General features: G+C 34.6%; 1 protein-coding gene across 2 annotated transcripts in view; it reads left to right on the plus strand.

The window, feature by feature from the left end:
* Positions 1 to 22,330, plus strand: part of PDHX (pyruvate dehydrogenase complex component X) — a 73,192-nt gene extending 50,862 nt beyond the window's left edge. For both annotated transcript variants that reach the window (XM_081239742.1, XM_081239743.1), the window contains exons 6-11: positions 1,200 to 1,374; positions 2,991 to 3,138; positions 12,830 to 12,888; positions 16,082 to 16,240; positions 18,636 to 18,700; positions 21,197 to 22,330. In XM_081239742.1, the coding sequence (XP_081095868.1) occupies positions 1,200 to 1,374; positions 2,991 to 3,138; positions 12,830 to 12,888; positions 16,082 to 16,240; positions 18,636 to 18,700; positions 21,197 to 21,455 (865 nt within the window). In that variant the 3' untranslated portion in view covers positions 21,456 to 22,330. The remainder of the gene's footprint in view (positions 1 to 1,199; positions 1,375 to 2,990; positions 3,139 to 12,829; positions 12,889 to 16,081; positions 16,241 to 18,635; positions 18,701 to 21,196) is intronic.
* The last annotated feature ends 1,248 nt before the right edge of the window (positions 22,331 to 23,578 follow it).

Raw genomic sequence — 23,578 nt, forward strand, 5'->3', positions numbered from 1 at the left:
TTCTCCAATGCAAGCAGGAGAATCGCCATTCAAACTTCTTCTTTTAGGGATTCCCTGTTCCTTTTAAAGAACTTATCTGATGTGTCTGACCCTTTCAGGATAGTTTGCCTTTTGATTAACTCAGTGTCAACTGCTTTGGGACCTTAATTAGGTCTACAAAATCCATCACCTTTGTCATGTAATGTCACCTAATCATGGGAGTGACATCCATCATATTCACAGGCCCACCCACACTCAAGAGAGATGATATGGGGTATGTACACCAGGAACAGGAATATTGGGGCCATCTCAGAGTTCTGCCTGGTATGTGATAACATCAAATCATTAACTGTGTTTAAGAAATTTAAAAAATATAATTTGCCTTTAGATTTGTGTTACCCTGAAGTTGTTTTTAGACTATGTAAAACCTTTTTCATTTGAAAAATTTTTAGATTTAAAACATTTTTAATAGAAAACATTTTTAAGTACTTTAGAACTGTCAGATTAAAATTTTTGAAGAAGCTGTTTTGTTTAAGGAAGTACATGACTTTATACCACTGTAACTTCGAATGGATTGAGAGTTTGAATAGTAGTCTAATTATATCCTTTTAATAAACAAAGACACCTTTGTTTTGCAGAGTAATACAAAGGCAAGTCTGTTACTTGTTTAGTTTTCATTCTAAATGCTGCTATGGGTTAGGTTTATTACATTAGATTGTGCTGATAGCATTTGAGGTATGATTTTCTGGCCATAAACAAGCTAATTTACACCAGGATAAACAATGCTTTAGTAAATATTCTAATGAAAGTCATAGGTACAGTAAGCTTGACACTTTCTGAATGCTATATGAAAATTATTTCACAAATACCATGAATGAGGGTATGGCTTAATTTATGAATTGCTCATCTACCAAAAGACACCGCCCCCAGAAAAAAAGACTGATTTTCCTTTAAAAAATAACTGTCTACACCCAATGCTTTGATAAAATCTGTGTGTTGTTTTGTTTTTAAAATGTGCAAATATTGTAGCCATTGGACAAATACGAATCAGTAGAACAGGTAAGAGACAAGATATTCTTGTCTAGCTCAAATCGTTTTGCGTTACAGCCGTGACATTAGTATATTTCTTCATTTCCCCTTCACATCTGGCCTCCATTTTCTGAAAGTTCTTATATTCCTGGTTGCTAATCATGGTTATCTAACTCCCTTCTTATCTCCAGGGATGCTCTCAAACTGGTCCAGTTGAAACAGATGGGCAAGATCACTGAATCCAGACCCACCCCAGCCCTGCCAGCCATTCCCACAGCATCTTTACCCCCACCGGCCACAGCCAGGCCATCTTATCCCCGGCCAATGATCCCTCCAGTATCAACTCCTGGACAGCCTAATGTAGCGGTAATGTCATCTGAGTAGATTTTTATTTTTCAGATTTAAGTGAGAGAGGAAATAAGAACCATTACTCTCTGTTTCATGAGTTCTTTTACCAGTCCATTGTAGTAGTAGCTCAAAGTGATGAAGACAGAAATTCTCTAAATGTTTTGTTTTGCATATTTCCATAAACCAGATTTGTTTGTACAGTGCTAACTTCCAAATAGAATTATGATTCAATTTAAATTTGCCACAGGTTCCACAATGTCAGTGCCATGTATACATGCTCTATAATCGTGATACTTTTCATGTCTTTTTTTTCTTGGGTGTGATACTAATAATTGGTAGCTGACACCAGCTCCCTTTTGTGGATATGTTTTATTTTTTGACTAAGGGAGTTGATAGTCTTACTGTGAAGAACTATGGAGATTGTATAGCTAATCATTCTTTCCTTCTTGGATACACATAATAGCCCTTTTTTGTTTTCAAATTACTCCATTTTGCCTCTGTCTCCCTTTCTTAGTACCTTTTATGTCATTTGCTTCCCATCAGAAGAAATGCAGGATAATCAGGTTTGTTTAAAGCTGAATGGGCACTGAAATAAATAAATAAATAAACCTACACTGCTTTTTCTGATGGAGAAATATATTCCAATATAGTATTTTAAAAGAATTAAAAACAGTACAAGTTTCATGAGAAACAGATTTTTTAAATGTAGATTAATGATTTGTGGCTACATACACAAAAGTTTATGAGTAATCAGATCTTATTTCTTTAAAAAGTAAGTTATTCAAATTTGAAAGATAAACCTTTAAAATTCTTACAGTATGTAGACAGCATTTATTTTATTTGATCAAGTATTTTGCTAACATAAGATGTTTAATTCCCACAGAAAGCATTTATAAAAAAAGAAGTCAGCTGTACTTTTGGCTGATTTGTATTATCCTAAGTGATTGTAATCCAGTCCCAGAATGGAGTGAAGGACAAAGAAGGAATTAGACGTAATTTAAGGTCCATCATGTTTTTGTTAGAGGTTCAGGGAACAGAATGGAGAAGCTACAGTAAAGTTACAGGAAGATTTTATTATCCTGTTCATACTTTATGAGTTTCTTGGAAATAAGATGCTCATGTGATTTTTTATTTTTAATTACAAACCAAAATAGAAATAATTTGGCAGATTATCTAGTATTTTGGATTACCTTTTTCTCATGTATGCCATTTTTATAAGTAAAAATTGCCTGTAATTGTTGATTTATTGATTGCTTTGAGTTTTATTAAGAAGTGATGTTTGTAACAGAAGCTACTTACAGGCTTGTAGGTGATATCTCAATAAGCACACCCATGAGGGGTTTATTCATGATTTGGTACATTTCTTTTTAATCATCTTAAACATGGTAACATAGATGTTCCATTCACAACTGAAACATGAATTTTTCTGCTTTTTTTCTACAGGCATATACTATAAAGTTAAAATTCCTCAGATTTCTTATATTTCTTCTTATACTAAGAATTTTTCATAACAGTTTTACTGTATTAATCTTTATTTTCATAAGTTAGGTCATTGAGACTAGATTTCAGTTACAGTTTGTTTGCTTTTTTTTCCAATTCTATTTATGGTTTAATAGACATGTTATTCTTTGCAGGGCACGTTCACTGAAATCCCTACTAGCAATATTAGAAGAGTTATTGCCAAGAGGTTAACTGAATCTAAACGTACTGTACCTCATGCATATGCTACTACTGACTGTGACCTTGGAGCTGTTTTAAAGGTTAGGCAAAATCTGGTCAGAGGTTAGTAAAGTTGAGTTTATTTAATGTAATACACATGCTAAACTAACTATTATGAGATCCTTTATTTATGAAAGGCACATTGTGTAGCTTTTTCCGTCAGTTTCATCATCTGGGCAGGTTTTAGCACTAGAAGAGAATTGGTTCTCTCTTCCTATAAGAAATAACTTGGTTCCATAGTATTGAATACGTCATACTTTTTGGTATGATATCTGAAGAAGCAGTTCTTAACATTTTAGAAAGCATAAAATCCAAAACTGATTTAAGAATGTTTTAGATTGTAAATATATCTTAGATATCACTCTTTATACATTTTAATGTTTAGTTCCTCTTCAAAATGTACTTTCATGTTATTAAATTTGTAATGTTCCTTCTCCACATCTATTAAAATTAAGGTTGCTAAGAGACATACGAATTTTTAGAATGATCTGATGTTTTATTTTTTCTTTCCAATCTGTATGGCTTTATTTCATTTTCTTGCCTTATTGCACTGTCTAGGACCTCTGTTACAGTGATCAGTATGTGATAAAAGCAAACATTCTTGCCTTGTTCTTGATCTTGGGGGAAAGCATTCAGTCTTTAACGTTAGCTGTTGATTTTTTGGAAGATTCCCTTCTTCATGTTGAAGAAATTTGTATTCCTAATTTGCCAAGAACTTTAAGCATGAATGGATGTTAAGTTTTTTAAAATACTTTTTGTGTATCCTTTGAAATAATCTTTTCTTTCCTTGTTAATATGATGAATTACATTGGTTGATTTCAAATGTTGAATCACCTTTGTTTACATGAGTGATTCCTCATTAGTAAGTGAGATTAAAATTCATTTAATCATTAAAAATTTTCTCATATATTGCTTGATCCCGTTTTCTAGAATTTAGCTAAGAATCTTTACACCTGTGCACATGAGAAATACTGATCTGTCGTTTTTCTTTTATTGAGTTTTTTTTTTTACTGGGTTTGTTATCACAGAATAAGTTGGGAAATGTTTCTTACTCCTTTATTTTCTGGAAGAGTTAGTAGAATTGGTTTTACTTGTTTTTTAATTGTTCGGTAGAATTTACCAATGAGGCTTTTTAGGGCTGCCATTTTCTTTATGGGGATTTTTAACTACAAATTCAACTTTTAAAATAGATTAAGAGTTATTATTTTTTCCTGAATGACCTTTGGTAGTTTGCGTTTTTCAAGGAATTTGTTTATGTCTTCTAAGTTATCAAATTTATTGCATTAAGTTGATCATATTACCTTATTATACATTTAACATTTATGTATACAGTTGGCCGTTCATATTCACAGCTTCTGCATCTGTGAATTAAACCAACCATATATTTTTTAAATTCCTGAAAGTTCCACAAAGCAGAACCTGAATTTGCCATGCGCTGGTAACTGTTTACATAGCATTTACATCATATTAAGTATTACCAGTATTCTAGAGATTTAAAGTTTACGGGAGGATGCATGTAGGCTATATGCAAATACTACACCATTTCATGCAAGGGACTTGAACATTCTTGGATTTTGGTATCCAAGTGGTGTCCTGAAACCAGTTCCCCTCGGATACGGAGGGATGACTGTAAATGAAGTGAGATTACCATTTTTTATATTAGTAAATTGTCTTCTAACTTTCTTGGTCAGTCTGGCTAGAGGTTTATCAATTTTATTGATCTCTTCAAAGAATCAGTTATTTGATTTTACTAACTTTTTCTATTTCTATAGTTTTGTTTTTATTGATTTTTACACATCTTTATTATTTCATTTTTTCTGTTTGCTTTGGGTTTAATTTGCCCTTTTTTTCCCAAGTTTCTTAAGGTGAAAATCGATGTCAATATAATATAATAAACTTTATTTCTAATGTAAGCATATGATACTTTTAAGTTCCCTTTAAGCAGTGCTTCAGCTGTATCCCATAAATTTTGGCATGTTTTATTTTCCTTCCTACTCAATTGAAGATGTTTTCGAATTTCCCTTGTGATTTCTTCTTTAATTAATCAGTTATTTAGAAGTATAAGTTTAATTTCCAAATATTTAGGGACTTTTCAAAGTTTTCTTTCTTTTATGATTTCTAGTTTAACTCCACTGGGTTTAGAGAACACACTTTGTATGATTTAAATCTTTTTAAGTTTGTTGAGACTTATTTTATAGTCATAATGTTACCTGGTCCAAGCTCATACTGCTCACTGCACAACAGGCCAATAAATTGAGAGAAGAGATGTTAGGGCAAGTAATAGCACTTTATTCAGAAAGCCAGCAGACCAAGAAGATGGCAGACTGTGTCCCAAAGAACCATCTTACCCGAGTTAGAATTCAGGCTTCTTTTATACTAAAAGGATCAGGGGATGTGACTGGTTGTTGCAGTCTTTTTGGTGCTGGAATCCTTTGTTCTTACAGTACCAGGGTGGGTCTGGTCACAATGTTTCTGTAAACCTCCAACAAGGCAGTTGCTTTCTGCTCTGCAACTTTTTATCTCTATGTGAATGAAAAAGTGTTACACCTTTAAAAGGTCAAGCCTCTGGGGGCAGAGCATTAAGAAAGGGCTATTATGTATATTTCAGGCTATAGGCAGTATTCTTTTACAAAGGTGCAGAGCCAGCACGACTAAGCACAGGCAATGGAGCACAAAGGTTAGTGTCCTTGAAAAGAATGTGTGTGTTCTACTTTTGAGGAGTGTTTTATGAATGTTGGTTAGGTGAAGTTGGTTGATACTATTTTTCTTACCTTCTGTAAACTTACTGATTTCCTGTCTCTTTGTTTTATTAATTCTTGAAAGAGGAGCGTTAAAATCCTTAATTATAATTGTAGATTTGTCTGTTTCCTCTCAGTTTTTATCAGTTTTTGCTTCATGTATTTTGAAGGTCTGTTATTAGGCATATACACATTTAGGAGTTTTATGTTTTCTTGGTGAATAGACCCATCATGTAATGTCCTGTCTGTTCCTGGTATAATATTCCTTATCCTCAAACCTCCTTTGCCTGATATTTGTATAGGCATCCCAGATTTCTCTGATTAGTGTTTTTATATTATGTCTTTTTAGATCTTTTTACTCTGAATGTATGTGTATCTTTATACCTCACAGATATCATGAGTTCAGTTCCAGACCACCACAATAAAGCAAATATTTCAGTAAAGCAAGTCACACTTTTTTGGGGGGGATTTTCATGTGTATATAAAAGTAATGTTACGCTATACTATAGTCTGTTAAGTGTGCAGTAGCATTATGTCTAACAATACTTTATTGCTGAAAATGCTAACCACCATCTGAGCCTTCAGCTGGTGGAGGGTCTTGCCTTGATGTTGAGTGCTGTGGACTGATCAGGGTGGGAGTTGCTGAAGGGTGGGGTGGCTGTGGGCATTTTTAAAAGAATAAGACAGCATTGAAGTTTGCTGCATTGATTGACTGACTCTCCTCTCACAAACGACTCTATGTAGCAGCGATGCTGTTTGATAGCATTTTGTCCACAGTGGAGCTTCTTTCAAAAGCGGAGTCAGTCTTCTTAAACCCTGCTGCTGCTTATCAACTAAGTTTATGTAATATTCTGAATCCTTTGTTGTCATTTCTACGGTCTTCACAGCATCTTCACCAGTAGATTCCATCTCAAGAAACCACTTTCCTTCCTTATCAGTAAAAAGCAACTCCTTATCTGTTCAAGTTATATCATGAGATTACAGCAATTCAGTCATATCTTCAGGTTCTACTTCTAGTTTTCTTGCTGTTTCTACCATATCTGCAGTTACTTCCTCCACTGAAGTCTTGAACCCTCAAAGTCATTCATGAGGATTGGAATCAACTTCCAAACTCCTGCTAATGTTGATATTTTGACCTCTTTCCGTGAATTACAAATGTTCTTAATGGCAGCTAGAGTAGTGAATCCTTTCCAAAGTTTTTCAACCTACTTTGCCCGAGTCCATCAGAGAAATCACTATATATGGCAGCTGTAGCCTTATGAAATGTATTTCTTACAAGAACTTGAAAGTCAAAATTATGTTTGATCCACGGGCTGCATAATGGATTGTTAGCAGGCATGAAAACAACATTAATCTTGTTGTACATCTCCGTCAGAGCTCTTGGGTGACGTGGTGCCTTGTCAGCGAGCAATCATATTTTAAAATGAATCTTTTTTTCTGAGCAGTAGGTCTCCACAGGGAGCTTAAAATATTCAGTAAACTGTTCTGTAAACAGTATGTAAACTGTATGCTGTCATACAGGCTTTTTTGTTCCATTTATAGAGCACAGACAGAGTAGATTTAGCATAATTCTTAAGGGCCCTAGGATTTTTCGAATGGTAAATGAGCCCTGGCTTCAACTTAAAGTCACCAGCTGCCTAACCGGAGAGTCAGCCTATCCTTTGAAGTTTTGAGTCCAGCACTGACTTTTCTCTAGCTATGAAGTCCTAGATGACATCTTTCAATAGAAGGCTGTTTCATCTACATTGAAAATCTGTGGTTTAATGTAACCATCTTCCTTAATGTTCTTAGCTAGATCCTCTGGATAACTTGCTACAGCTTCTACACCAGCACTTGCTGCTTCACCCTGCACTTTTATGTTATAGAGATGGCTCTTTCCTTAAACCTCATGAACCAACCTCTGCTGGCTTCAAACTTTCCTCTGCAGCTTCCTCACCTCTCTCAGCCTTCACAGAATTGAAGAGTTAGGGCCTCGCTCTGGATTGGGCTTTGGCTTAAGGGAATGTTGTGGCTGGTTTGATCTTCTGTCTAGGCTACTCAAACTTTCTTCCTATCAGCAATAAGGCTGTTTTGCTTTGTTATCATTCATGTGTTCTCTGGAGCAGCACTTTTAATTTCCTTCAAGAACTTTTCCTTTGCATTCATTTGCAGCTTGGCTAATTGTTCAGCACTAGAGGCCTAGCTTTCGGCCTACCTTGTCTTTCAACATGCCTTCCTCACGAAGCTTGATCACTTTTTGCTCTTGATTTAAAGTGAGAGATGTGTGACTCTTCCTTTCACTTGAACACTTAGAGGCCATTGTATGGTTATTAATTGGCCTAATTTCAACATTGTTGAATCTCAGGGAATAAAGAGAACTGAGGAAAGGGAGAGAGACAGGGGAACAGCCAGTCAGTGGAGCAGTCAGAACACACGCAAATATTTATCAATTAAGTTCACTTTCTTCTATGTGTGTGGTTCGTGGCACCCCGAAACAATTACAATAGTAACATCAAAGAGCACTGATCTCAGATCACCATAACAAATATAGCAATAATGAAAAAGTTTGAAATATTGAGAGAATCACCAAAATATGACACAGAGACATGAAGTGAGCAAATGCTGTTGAGAAAATGGCACCAGTAGACTTCCTTGAAGCAGGGTTGCCACAAACCTTCAATTTGTTAAAAAAAAAAAAAAAAAACACCACAATATCTGCAAAGGGCAGTAAAGCAAAGCACGATAAAATGAGGTATGCCTGTATTTAGATGGTTCCTTGCAGACAGCATATAATTGGTTCTCACTTTTTTAATCCAATCCTGTGGTTTCTGTCTTTTTATTAAGATTTAAACTGTTCACATTTAATGATTTGTTCTTTGTTTTTCCTTTGTAAAACTTTCTTTCGTACCATTTATTGTCCTTTGTTTTTGTCCCATCATTCTTCCTGTTTTTCCTGTTTCTTATCTCATTTTGGATTACTTGTTTATTTATGATTCCATTTTATTTCTCTCTTTTTACTCTCTCTCCTCTCCCTCATTATTTATTTATTTATTTATTCGTGTTTATTTATTTTTGTGGTTCCTTTAGGGTTTACAGTATAATTCTTTATCACATCTACCTTCATACTTTTATTGCACCACCTCATGTATAATGTAAGCACCTTCCAGTATGCCTGTATTCCCTCCCTCATCCTTTATGCTGTTATTCTTATGCTTTACTTCTACATATGATGTCAGCAGAATATATGTATAATTTTTTTTTACTTTAGCAAATCAACTATATTTTAAAGTTTTAAAAATGAGGGGAAAAAATGTCTTTTTATACTTGTATGTATTTTTACCAGTTTTGTCATTCTTTTCTTTGTACAGAACCAGAGTGCTAGCTATCTGCTATCATACTTCTGCCTGAAGAACTTTCTTAATGTTTCTTGTACAGGTTGGCTGGCAAAAAATTCTTGCAGTTTTTGTCTGGAAAAGTCTATTTCTCCTTCATTTTTTTCCATACCTTGAATTATGAATTCTGGTAAACATATGCATAACATAAAATTTACCATCTTAACCATTTTTACGTATACAGTTCTGGGGTATTAAGTACATTCATATTGTTGTGCAGCCATTGCCGCCATGCATATTCACAAAACTCTTCATTGTGTAAAACTGAAGCACTGTACCTGTTAAACAGTAACTCCCTGTTCCCCTTTCCCCTCAGCCTCTAGCAGCCACTGTTTTACTCTCTGTGTGTATGAATTTGACCACTCTGCATCTCGTTTGAGTGGAATCATACAGTACTTGTCCTTTTGTGACAGGCTTATTTCACTTAGCATATTGTTCTCAAGGTTCATTCACAATGAGCATATGTTAGAATTTTCTTCCATTTTAAGACGCAATGATATTCCACTCTATGTATATACCACACTCTATGTATTCATTTATCTGTCAGTGGACACTGGGTTTCTTCTGCCTTTTGATTTTTATGAATACGCTGCCGTGAACATGGGTACAAATCTCTCTTTGCGTCTCTACTTTCAGATCTTTTGGTTAATATCCCCAGAAGTGTTACTGCTGAGTCAAATGGCAATTCTAACTCTAACTTTTTGAGGAACTAACATACTGGTTTCTGTTGTGGCTGCATCATTTTACATTCTTATCATCCGTGCACAAGGGTCCCAGTTGCTCTGTATCCTCACTAACACTTTTTATTTCTGTGATTTTGATAATAGTCAGTCTAATGGCTGTGTCTCCTTCATTTTTGAAAGATATTTTTGCTGGGTATAGAATTTTGAGTAAACAGGTTTTTTTCCCCAATATTTTTACTTAAAGATACCATTCCATTATCTTCTGACTTGCAGAATATCTGCTGCCATTCTTAATCTGTGTTTCCCTGTATATGATGTTTTCTTTCTCTCTGGTTGCCTTCAAGATTTTCTCCAATAGCAGCTTGACTATTATATGCCTAACATGTGTTGTTTTTTGTTTTTTCCCTAGTGCATTTATCCTATCTGGGTTTCTCTCAGCTTCTTGGATTTGTGGTTTGTTGTCTTTCATTAATTTTGGAAAACTCCCAGTTACAGTTATTTTTAACTATATCTTCTGCTTCATGTGGTTTCTCCTTGGAACTCTAATTATAAATGTTAGACATAATTGTAAAGCTTAGATATAACCTCAGCTCCCTAATAAGCTCAAGAAAGTTATGATTTTGTAGTTTATGTTGCTTTTCCTCCCACCCTATTTGGATGGGCACAACTTTCTCTTACAGCTTTCTACATCCTAAGTGAAAGCAGAACTGAAAAATCAGTATAGGTACAGGCTTTCAAACCTGACAGATTTTAATAGTTCAAGGAACTAAATGGAAAGCTATTTTAGACAGAGTGATCAATGTTCACAAAGTTAACCCTGGAAGCTCCCCTTACAGGTTTCAAATCATACTTGCTAGTTATGATATAGAGGTTATTGTGGGAATAATTTTCCTGCTTCCTTCCTCTCATGAGGCAGGAAACAGTACTGTTTCATTGGAGGTATGGATTAGTGTAGTATCTTTGCATGGACTGGGTTTGGTATGTCCTTTCAATTAGGGATTTTTTGATAAGTCTTCATAGGGCCCACGTTAAAGGTTATAATATATAACATTCTATAAGTATGTTCCACACTTTGTTTTGTAACAGTATGCAAAGGAGAATATTTGATATTCCCTCACAATGTATTTCCTACTCTCTTATTAATAAATGTTACCAGTGGTCTTTCTGTATGTTTGAAAATGTCCACAATAAAAAAAAAAGCAAAAAAACCCTTTTCTGTATGTTTTAAATTTTATTTAAAAATAAAGGAACTTGAAAAAAATCTCCTTTGCACATATTAGATTTGGGATGCCTATCAGACACGTAAGTAGAAAATGTCATGTGAGAAAGAGGGTGTATGAGTCTGAAGCTCCAGATACACCAGGATTCAAGATAGAATTTGGAGGAATCATTATCATATAAATGGTATCAAACTGAAAGTTCTCACCTGGGGTGATGTCAACGTTGAGAGAAAGGGACTGAAAGTAAGTAAGCGGAGAGTGGAATAAAACCAGGAGAGTCTGTGACACAGAAGTCAGAAAGAGAATGTGTTTCAAGATGAAGAAAGTGGTCAAATGTAGGAGTATGATGAGGGCAGGGAATTTTAAGTGAGGACTATGGACTTGGGCGGTAGATTTGGAAATCATCAGCTGGTAAATGGTTTGGGAAGTCTTCACTGTGGACACCTATGGATAGTAGGTAAAGTGAGAAGGAGGCTGAGAGAGGCATGAGAGGTAAGCACAGTGTGCTCATAAAATATTCTGTCTGCGTGTTTGAATTTATGCAGACCAAATTTTCTGTATGTGGGTATCATTAAGTCTCTAAGCACTGGAAATCTGTTTGTTTTTCTGCTCCCAAAGGAGTTTTAAACAAACAAAAATGTTTGTGTCTCTGGAAATCTGAATTGTAAGAGCTGTGTATTAGAAGAGCAGCTGACAGTTACCATGACAGTTTGACGGTGTTTAGGTTTATGGTAATACATCTAATCCCTTTCTGAAATCTTAGCATGCCTTTGGGATGAGATATCATTCATGTAAAATTCCATCATAGTAGAGTAACAGGATTTGTGTATCCTGCCACATACCATCAACTGACTAGATCTTAAAGTCTTTTTATAGAAGCCCTTGCAATAAAGAATCAAATGTAGTTTACATTTTCAACACTTTCATATGCACTGGGAAAAGCAGAGGTATAAACAAAATGCTTTCATTAAGATCAGCTCTTTGGGAAGGGAGGGGACCCCAGCTTTATCTTAAAACATTATACTGGAAAAAAAATGATTTAAATGGATTCACCATAAAACTAGACCGAGAACCTCATTTTATTCATTGCATTAAGACCCACGCCAGCATTGCTTCATCTTTGGCATTTGCTGTATCCTGTTTTGTTAAGTTAAAAAGCAGCTCTTATTTAATGCAGTGATCTTAAATTTTTTCATTGTACACTTTGTTAGTAAAAAGAAATTTCTGAACATCCCCTCTTTCTATATATATATATCTATGTTTGTTTCTTTAAAGTGACTACAGCTACCACTGTTCTAATATAATCCATGTATTATAAAGAATACACAGAATACGGACGTTTGAAAAGGATGTGGGAAAAAAATGAATCACCTTGTAAACTTCCTGACTATGCCATGGACAGACCATTTGTCTTTTTCAAGACATGGGACTTGGATCTTTTCTTTCTGCTTATGGTTGTCATGTATCTTTTAAGTTCTTGTGTATGATATCTGAGCAGTTTAAAAGAACTGTAATCAGGATCAGGAGAAAACTTTTATATTCGTGGTTAATATTATTTATCCAGGACCTCATGTAATGCAAGTTTTTCTACTCAGAGGAACCATGACTAAGCGAACAAAACCTGTAATATTTTTTATCATTGTTTGTCAGTGCAGTCCATAATTTAAAAGTTTGAAATCATAATGGTTAATTTAAAAGTTTTATTATGAACACTAATTTTAATACACTTGTTTTTCTTTCAGATGACATCAAAGTATCAGTAAACGATTTTATCATCAAGGCAGCAGCTGTTACCCTTAAAGTAAGTAGCAAACCCCAAATAATTTTGGCTTCCAAAGTAGTCTCACAAATTGGGATTTTATATAATAAATAGAACCCTTATTTTTAAGTGACAAAAATTTTATAATTTTAATGCTAAAAATATTCTGTTTTTTAATCTCACTCAGTTTTGCAGATGGAGAAACTGAGAATCACAAAGGCTGACAACTAATTACAGCAGAATAAAGACCATTTATTCCACAAATACTAATTGATCCCCTAGCATGTGCTAAATACTAGAGATATAGTGGTGAGCAAAGCCAACATATTTTCTGCTCTCATGGGGCTTATATTTCTAGTTGGGAAAGGCAAACAAATATATATGTCAGATAGTGAAAGTGCTGAGGAGAAAAAGAAAGCAGGTTAAGGGAACAGAAGTACTAGAGGTGTTACTTTCAAAAGTTAGCCAAGGAAGGCTTCTCTGGCAGGATGATAATTGAGACAAGGCCTGTGGAAAGAGAGGGAGAAAACCATGTAGAGATGTGGTAGAAGATGCTCCAGGCAGAGGGAACAGCAAACACAGAGGCTGTGAGGAGTGGATCGTGTCACCCAGAGACATGGTGCTGGGGATGAAGTGTGCCTGGAGTGGAATTAGTGAGAGTAGGAGGGTAAGAGATGAGATTAAACATAAAAGAAGAGGGAGAGGGGCTAAGGGGGTCCCGAAGTACACGAGGCCTTGGTGACTATGGGAAGGAGGAGGAATTTTATTACGAATGAGAAGGAAGTCTTTGGAGGGTTTTGAGCGAAGGATTAACATGATCTGACTTAAAACTTTAAAAAGAAAAAGGAGAGCCTGCTGCGGCGTTGTGTGGAACTCAGCTTGCAGAGAGGCAAGGGTGGAAGTGGTTACGTTTCAAAGGCAGAACCACCAGGATTTGCTGGTGGATTGGATGTGGAATGTGAGAGAAAGAAGGACAAGGGTTTTGGTCCAATCAGTGGGAGGAATGGAATTTCCCAGGTACTAAGACTGGGAGAGGAGCAGGTTTGAGGCAGGGAATCTAGACTTCAGTTTTGGACAAGTTAAGTTCAGGAAGCCTCATAGTGTCCCAGTGGGGTGGCAGGAAGGCAGGTGAACATCAGAGCCTGCAGTTCAGCGAGGTGTCCGACTGGAGATGTAAATCCAAAGCCCAGGCTTCCTGAATCCCTGCTCAGCACCATTTGCTGTCATGCCGTCTTTCTATAACTACGCTATTTTCTGCATCACTGCTTACTAAGTGCTGTATTTAAAGTATTTTTATAAGGAATTTATTTTTAGCTCTTGGAGAGTACAGCTATAGATAATTTTAAAGGCATGCCTTTTCAGTCATTTGGTATCTCAATGTTCATATGGTTTTTCTTTTTTGACCAAATAATATTTTGGTTTATATTAACGGTCTTCCCATGAATCATTCTTGCCTTCTTCAAGTGAGTCTCTAGTGGTCCATTAACTGTTTGTTAAGATTTCGTTTTATGATTTTGTATCAGAAACCGTAAGTAATTGTAATTTAAACTGTGTGCTCGCTTTTTCAGGCTTTTCTTTTTTCTAAATCATTTGCTTCATAAAATGAATTTGGTTGTATTTTTCCCTTTCCTTTCTCTGTGCTTGTTTCAGTATTACAAAGATTTGTATTTCTTGAAGTTTTATAGAATTCACCAGTAAAAATATCGGAGCCTAGTTCTATTTTGAGGAAGGGGCCTTGGCAGCTTTCCCATTTTTTTCCCCTATAATTATCAAGCTGTTTGGTTTTCAGCTTTTTCTTGAATCAATTTTAGAAATTTACATATTCCCAGGACATCATTCATCTCACCTGGATTTCCAAACTTATTAGCCTAGAGTTATTTGAATTTGTTTCTTATACTTATTTTAATGTCCTCAATGCCTGGGTTTATTCTGAACTCTGTCTCACTTTTATTATTGCACATTAGCTTTATCACTCCTTTTACATTGTTTCATTATGTGTTCCCTCCTTCATTTCCCTAGGTTTATTTTGGTTAGAAATACCTTGTTAGAAAACTTGAATGTGTAATTCATTATAATTATTTTTTATTAATAAGAAAGTTTAAGATGAATTTTCCTTTGAATACAACTTAGGCTTTATCCTAGAGGTTTTTGTTACATAACTTCCTAATTAAATTTATTTGCCAGACATTCTTCATTTGTGAGGGTTTGTTTGTTTTCTTTTCTTTTCTTCTTTTACTTCATTGTCCATGAAGAATTTAAAATCTTCTGGGAGACTGGGACTTTATTATTTTGACATAGGGGCATTGTTGAATGAAAGAGTTGAGCCTTGAAAGAAGAAGTGAAAATTGCAGTTGAACAGTGGTGAAATAGAAATGAGTGTAGCATAAGAACGAGAAGCCTGAGTAAAGTGGAAATTCATCTTAGGGGAGTGGTCAGGAGTAAAATTAGATTGGATGGAATCAAATTGTGGATTGCCATGCTTAAATGACATGCTGGGAGGCTTGGATCTTACTCTGCAGAAAGCAGTGAATTTTTGAGAAGAGAAATCAGTTTTTGATTTCTGTTTTTCAGCATCATTTTCTCCGGTGATGTCTGGCAACGTTATCAGTACACACTGTTTCCAGGCATTTAGTCATCTCCTCTGGTTTTTTTCATCCTCAGTGTAGTTGTATGTATATTAAATATATACATGCTCATATATAGTATATAGCATATGTTTATGAAGCCTAAGAAATCTCTCTTAAATAGGGCAGTCATTTATTAAGGGCCTGCTAATATTTCCCAGGGCTGCACTAGAAAGTCAGGCATCCTCATGCCATAGAAGTAATGTGGTTGGATGTCACTACCCCTCTGCCCTCCCCTCTTCTCCTCAAGGTCATGTCGGTCATCATATGAGACAGGAAGGTTAACAAACGTTAAATTCTTCCTAGCAATTAGGTTTAACAAAGGAAGCCCTTTTCTTAACCATGATATAAAGAGATCAAAACGTGTACATCATCAGAATTTCCTCAAGCTTGCTTCAAAAAAGATGGTATGTTTAATTATTCTTCCCAAGCATAAAAGATATTTAATATAGAGGTCCAAACCACTTTTTTCAACTCCAAGTTTTATTTATTTCCTTCAGTCTAGCTATATTCACTTTCAAAACTACATAATAATGTTAGTTATTTTTCCGTAACAACTTTGGTCTAAAGCTACTTCTTTAGCAACATTTTTCCCTACTTCTGCTTTCTAGCAAATGCCGAGTGTTAATGTAAGCTGGGATGGAGAGAGCCCAAAGCAACTGCCCTTTATTGACATTTCAGTGGCTGTGGCAACAGATAAAGGGTTAATTACACCAGTCATCAAAGATGCTGCTGCTAAGGGTCTGCCAGAGATTGCTGACTCTGTGAAGGTAGGTTAGCATACTCTGCCACACTGTGAGATAGGTGTGTGTGTGCGCGCATAATATATATTTTTGGTATTTCCAAGTGCTTATCAATTACGTATATAGACTTTTAAGCTTTTATCCAGGTACAACCCATTTTAAGAACATTTAACATTTAAAAATTCAGAAATAACAGGCGTACAAGTTAGGGCCAGCTGTGTTCCAGTTGGCTGCTTTGTTTCCCAAAGTCTATGATGCAACTCTAGAGATGGTATTTTAGATAAATTTTAAAGTTAAAGCTGAAACTATATCTCTATCAGTGTGGTAATGGACAGACCTCACTTTTCACAGCATTTTATTCTTAAAAGTTTATTAATTTCCTCTCTGCAGTCGAGACCACTAGAAGTACTTGGTATTCCAGAAGCAAAAACACTTTCTTTTTCCTGGGGTCCAATATGGAAGAGTCAGCTCTCACCAAAAACATCACATTGAATAGGCGGAACGCAGGCAGTAGGCCAGCTTCAGTAGTAGGCCAGCTTTTAAGAGGCAGAGGCAAAGTTTAGCTCCTTAATACCCAGTAAATTTTTTGAATAAATTAGTAAGGCATGTGATATATTTTAGAAATATTTGCTAGTCAGCTTGTATTATGTCTTGTCAACTGGATGGTTCAGGAAACACAAGCTTTGATTTTTAAGTTCACATTCCCAGGAAATACCAGTGAGAATTAGTTACTTTCATAACCAGTTATCCTCATCAGAATCTATTCTTATTCCACACTCTTAGGAGTTCATTGACAGGAATATCCTGCTGATGTTTTGGGTCTATAGAGATTTTCTTAAAGTGTATTACGTGTGTTTATCATCTGTTGGGTTTTTTTTTATGAATATGTTTTTTATTTGTTGTAGCCTGGTAACTCATCAGGATGTGTTACAATCATCTGCCTTTAGAGAAATGCCTTTTAGAGTTCATGTGATATGTGCTTGTTCAGATCATGTGAAGTTATATTGCTTAAGGCAGGAGAAATGCATTTGTAGATTGTCCTCTCTACTAATATTCCAAGGACTATACAAGTCTAAATTCATCTCTTTTTTTTTTTTCATTCTGGATCTAAATAGTTTTATAAGTAACTATATCCAAATAATATAAATCTGTAATTGATTCATTTGGCAGTAAGTCACAGTGATACGTTGAGATCGTTTTTTGATTTTTAAAGAATGTTTTATTTTTCAAAAATTAAATCATCTATGGTTCAAAATTAAGTCGTTTTCAGTGGGGATTGTAATTGTACCTTTGTTAGCTATACAATACAGAATATTAAGTAAACCCCAGATTCATATCATCTACCCAATGACAGTAGCTTATCTCTACTCTCCCCCTCATAAAGTAATTCTTCATTAATTTTTCGTATGTAATGACTCAGTCTCTGACCCCTTGCTTTTGAAGCATTGAAAAATAAAAATTAAGATGTGTGGTTAATTGCAAGTAGAGGGAAACTCAACTACTTTTCCTCATATAGCTCTCAGAGTGTTATCTGTCTTTCCCTCTGTAAGTTTTTAGACATCAGTTTTGTCAAAGGTGTTATGAAATTACTACATTTTTACATTCCTTGTAGCAGGGTAGACTAGCTCACAGGAAATGTTTTAGCTATAGGATCAAGAACAAAAAAAAAAAGTTCATTTTCGAGGGCTTTGTAATTCCATTTCTGAGAATTTATATGAAGGAATTCAAAAGAAACAAATGAACCAAATTACAACACTAGGAAAATGACTAAATTGTGGCAGATGCAGTATTTAGAATGTTAAACAGACATTTAAAAATCAGTTGTAAAGACTAACAATACAGACGATGCACATAATATTGGAAAGTAACTATAAAATTCTGTTTTTTTTAACAACTGCTTGAAGTTATATATATGTTATGGGTGAAAAAGAAGCAAACACTGAAATGAAAATCGATGTGTTGGTTGTGAGATTGTTGCCGGTGAATAATTTATTTAAAAGCTACTAGAGTAACAAGAAGGGTTCTTCTAATACTTTGTCTTACAAGAAAAAATTTTATAGGCAAAATGGAAAATTTCACTGTATATATAAAAAACACTGAAATATTCTGCATAGTGTACAAGGTAATTCCAATATTTGAAGAATCTTTAAAGGGAAATGATTTTTCTAGAGTTCTGATTCACATGTGTATAGCTTCTTGGATTATCTGTGCTCTAACTTATTTTTTTAAGTGTGTTAGAGAAAATTTTATATATATAATTTTAAAATATATATATATACATACGTATGTACATATAGTCTCTTATAAAGTCAGGTCAAGGCATATCAAAGATGAGAGTGTACCCTATAAAAATATTTTTAAGTGACAAGATCAGCCATATAATGTAGTGTTGGTTGTCATGCTCTGTTTGTATTTTTCTCAGGCTCTATCAAAGAAAGCTAGAGATGGAAAATTGTTACCTGAAGAATACCAAGGAGGATCTTTTAGGTAAAATTTAAACTTAATTATTTGTAACATCAGACATAAGACTTATGAAGTCCTTGTTAACCTGTTTTCATTTATTTTCTGAAGAATTTCTTTAAAAATTTAAGCTAAATATCATACTTTATCTGGACAAGAGAATATGTGAAAATGTTCTTCAGACTAGTTAGTCTTTCATATGAATCAAAGCTAGTAGGAAGCCGTTAGGGTTAGCTAGTTAACCCATTTAGATGTTCATAGAATGACATTCAGGGTCTGACATACAATAGATTTATAAACGTCAACTATTTTTTTTCTACTTGTGATTAATTTTAAGGTCCTTTGGGGTAAAATATTAACACATAGACTCTTGAGTTATTATCAGCTCTATTTTTGTTTTAAGTATAACTTACAGTACAGTACACGGAGTGTAGCTGGAATGTTTTATAAAGCGAAGAAAGCTGTGTAACCAACCAAAGCAAGATAATGAATATTATCTGCATCCCATAAGCCTCCCTTTACCCTTCCTAATTCTCACCCCCTTGAGGGTAGCCATGATTCTGAAAATTATCACCAAAGTTCTTTGGTTTGCCAACTTTGATCTTTACATAAATACATATTTTTCAGTGTCTGACTTCTTTTGCTCAACATTAATGTCTGTGAGATGAACCATGCATGTTGTTGTGTGAAGCAGTCATTTATTTATTATTGCATTATAGTATTCTGTAGTATGCTGTATAAATATGCTAGTGTCCATTTCACTGTTGGGCATTTGTGTTGTTTACAGTTTGGTGCTCACGAACATTTTTGTTAGTATCTTATGGTGATTATATGCACAGATTTTTGTTGTAAAGACCTGAAAGTAGAATTGCTGGGTTTATAGCTTTAGTAGATCCTGCCAGATAGTTTTTCAAAATGGTTCTACCATTTTTTTCTTCCATCAGCAGTGTATGAAGAATTCCCGTTGCTTCATGTTCTTGTTAACTCTTAATATTGTTAGGTTTTAAATTTTAATGAATCTTGGTGTGTGTAGTGGTACTCTTTGTGGTCAGAGGAATGCAAATTAATGATGTTGAATACTGTTTTCATTTAGCTGTCAGACATTTGGGTATCTGGTAACTATTTTCATTTACTTGTCAGCCATCTGGGTAACTCATCGGATAAAATACCTGTTGAAGTCTTGTGTCTGTTTTTAAAAATGTTTTACAGTAGTTCCTTTTTCCTGATACACAGACTTTTATAGGATATATATTATTTGAAATACCTTTCCCACTTTTTACCTTGCCTTTGAAACTTTCTTGATGGTGTTTTTTAATGAACAGGAGTTCTGAATTTTAATAAAATTCTATTTATCAGTATTTTTCTTTATAGTTAGTACTCTTTGTTTTCTGCTAGGAATTATTGTCTATCCCAGAGTCATGAAGTTATTCTTCTGTGTTATCTTCAGAAGCTTTGTAACTTTTCACATGTAGGTTGCAATTCATCTGAAATTAGATTTCATCTTTGATATGGAGGTAAAGGTCACGATTCTCTTTTTTTCCCTTTGTGGATAATTAATGGACTAAGCCTCAATTATTGAAAAGATTACTATTTCTCTGTAGCACTGAGAAGGTAACCAAGTGTGTTTGGTCCTTTTCTGTATTCTCTCTCCTTTCCAATTGACCTGTTTGGCCTTCCCTTGCTTAATACCAGCAAACTATAACTTTTGATATATGATAATGAAAGTCTTCCAAATTTGTTCACCATCAAGATTGTCTTTCCTGGCTTTGCACTTCCAAATAAATTTTAGAATCAGCTTGTCATTTTTCATACACACACACACACACACACACACACACACACTAATCTTGCTCAGATTTTTATTGGGATTGCATTGAATTGTTTGATCAATTTAAATTTAAGGAGAATTGACATCCTTATAACGTTGAGTCTTCCAGTGAATGAGCATGGTATAAACCATTGTTTACTCGTTCTTTGATTTCTTTCAGTTGTGTTTTATAATTTTTTGTTTAGAGGTCTTATATATGTTTCATTAGATTTAATCCTAGATATTTTGTATACTATTGTAAATGGTATTATTTTCTAATGAAAGCAACTTGTATATAGATATAAATTTTTATATTGACTTATTATCTAGTGACTTAGCTAAATTCATTTATTAATCTTACTAGTTTATCTATAGAGGCTTAGATTTTCTTTGTACACAATCAGTTCATCTGTGAATAATAAAGTTTTATTTCTTTTTTCTAGTCTTCATACCTTCTATTTCTTTTCCTTGCCATATTCCTCTGCCTAGGATTTCGAGTTCAATGCTGAATAAATGTTTACATTAGATACAATATTTGTGTGTTTATACTTGTTTTTTTGATCCTACTGTAAATGGTATTCTTTGTCTTTGGTCTTTGAGTAACTTGGAATAAGGTTCTATGGCACAGTTTTTTAATAAAGTAAAACTATATGACTCAGGAAAAGGGTTCTTTGATCAAGGACATGCCATCTTCAGAGCTTTTTGTTTTCCCTTAGTATTTCCAACTTGGGGATGTTTGGCATCGATGAATTTACTGCAGTGATCAACCCCCCTCAGGCCTGCATTTTGGCTGTTGGGAGATTCCGACCTGTGCTGAAGCTCACTCAGGATGAAGAGGGTAATGCCAAACTGCAGCAGCACCAGCTCATAACGGTCACAATGTCCAGTGACAGCCGAGTGGTAGATGATGAACTGGCTACCAGGTTTCTGGAAAGTTTTAAAGCAAACCTGGAGAATCCTATTCGACTTGCCTAATCCTCGAAGATGAGACGTTGGTCTTTGGCATAGTTAATTGTATCGTTGTTACTGAGAAACATACACTATAGGAAAACAATTAGGTGTTTAAGTGTGAAGTGAATGAAATGTTTATTTAGGGTGAAAGAGTTTGACCTGAGTTGTCTTCATTTTCAGTTTGGGTTCAGAGTTATATAAATAAATAACAAACTGTAACTAATGAAAGGAAGAGAACATTTGGTCAGTCAGATGCATTTTTAATTTAACCACTGGTGCTGTACAAAAGGGATGTTCAGCTAGATGTAAATTAAATTAGATGTTTGGCTCATTGGAGCATTTTAGAATATTCAAGGATGTATGATAAGTTGTAAAATCAAAAAATTTTAGAACTCTACCTTAATTGTGTTGAAATTAGAAGTGGTCTTCAAAGAGATGCCCGCTAATGTAGCAGTGGGACGTCACTTTTATAAGCACTGCTCTAGATATACTTGAACAATTTAATATGTACAGAAGTTTATTCTGGATACTAGTAGATAAATAAGAATCACTCTATAGGGGTTGTAGCAACATTATTGAATTTTTTATGTATATAAAGCCATATGTTTAGAGTGGTTTCTATCAGTCTTATTTTACACTTCTATGACACTGTAAACTAAAGAAGAAGAATTAAAAAGAATCAAAGGTGAAGAAAGAGACCAAAATATTTTGTTTGCTTTGATAATAAACTACAGTTAAAATATCTGAACCTTCAGAAATAAGCTGCTCACCTTCATACTGAGTTGGAATATATTAAAGTAAGTTATGCTATTTCCTACCTAACATTTTATGTTAGTGTTGATTTAAACACATGTTGTTACTTAGTGCATTTTAATCGAGTTTATACTGTGCAATAAAATATGAGAAAATATAAAAATTTCTATTGTATTTTAAATGTTATGACACAGAAGTTTAGTACCTGGAAGTATATTAGTAATTTCCCTGGAATAGCTTAAAAGGGATTCTGCAGGAGGAGAGAAGGAATTTAAAATCACAGTTAACCCTTGTGAGGGTGAGGGGAGCTGATCCCAAGCAGTTGAAAGTCTGCGTTTAAGTTTACAGTTGGTTCTCATATCCATGGTTCTGCATCTGGGCATTCAATCAACTGGGGATCAGGTAGTACTATACTAGGTGTTTATTGAAAAAACTCCACGTGTAAGTGGACATGCACAGTTCAAACTCCTTCAAGGGTCAACTGTAATATGACATTAGGAAAAAATGGATGTGAAATGTAAAACTTCAGAAAGAATAGAAGGCCTGTGAAGCAGGTGAGAACTATCCTTTTTATTCCATTGATAATATGAAAATTTGACTAATTGTTGTAAAGGTTAGGAGAGCTTATTTCTCTCTTTTAACAACTCTGCTACGACTGACAAGCTAACTGTAACTGGAATTGGATGGTGATTTAATTAACTAGTCACAGAGTCGTGTTACTCTCTGCTGATGAGAATCACCAGAAGAAAGACTATGTGGTACAAGTTGTATGCTATGACATGATGAACTACTTATGCTCTAACAAAAGAGCTTTCTAAAATAATTAGAGCCCCAGTATATCAATTGCTAAGAAGTTGCTTAATCCAATTAGTTTTGACAAGCTGTTCTTTAAAAATAGTCTTCAAAACTTTTGTCATATTACTGAAAATTGTAACCAAATGCTGTTTTCAAAATAACTTTCATGAGTTAAATTATTTCAATCCGTTTTAACTGAAATTATTATTATTTTTTTCTAATTTTTAAATCTGAGGAATAGAACGTGAGACAGCTGTAAATCACCCTTGGCTTGGAGTTCTGTTTTTCCAACGGACTGACATGCTTAAACTGTAGTACATCTGTTTCCCTGTAGGTGAAATGGGCGGTGATACCCGCCCCTGCCTGCCTTACAGAGCTGACATGGACTACACAAGAGAAATGCTCTGTAAATTCAAGACATTTTAATTCTTCATGGACATCACAGCCAGGCTTTTCATATAATCAGTTGCTTCTCATGGTTTGACTTTTCATGGTTTGACTTCTCAGCTGTTGGTACAAATGCCCATTCATTCTGACCAAAAAATATTTTCTATAATATTTCTATACTGCTTAGGTTTATGTAAGAAAATCATCATTTC

The sequence above is a fragment of the Mesoplodon bidens genome (assembly GCF_964165515.1).
Source record: "Mesoplodon bidens genome assembly, chromosome: 7".
In the NCBI taxonomy this organism is placed as follows: Eukaryota; Metazoa; Chordata; class Mammalia; order Artiodactyla; family Ziphiidae; genus Mesoplodon; species Mesoplodon bidens.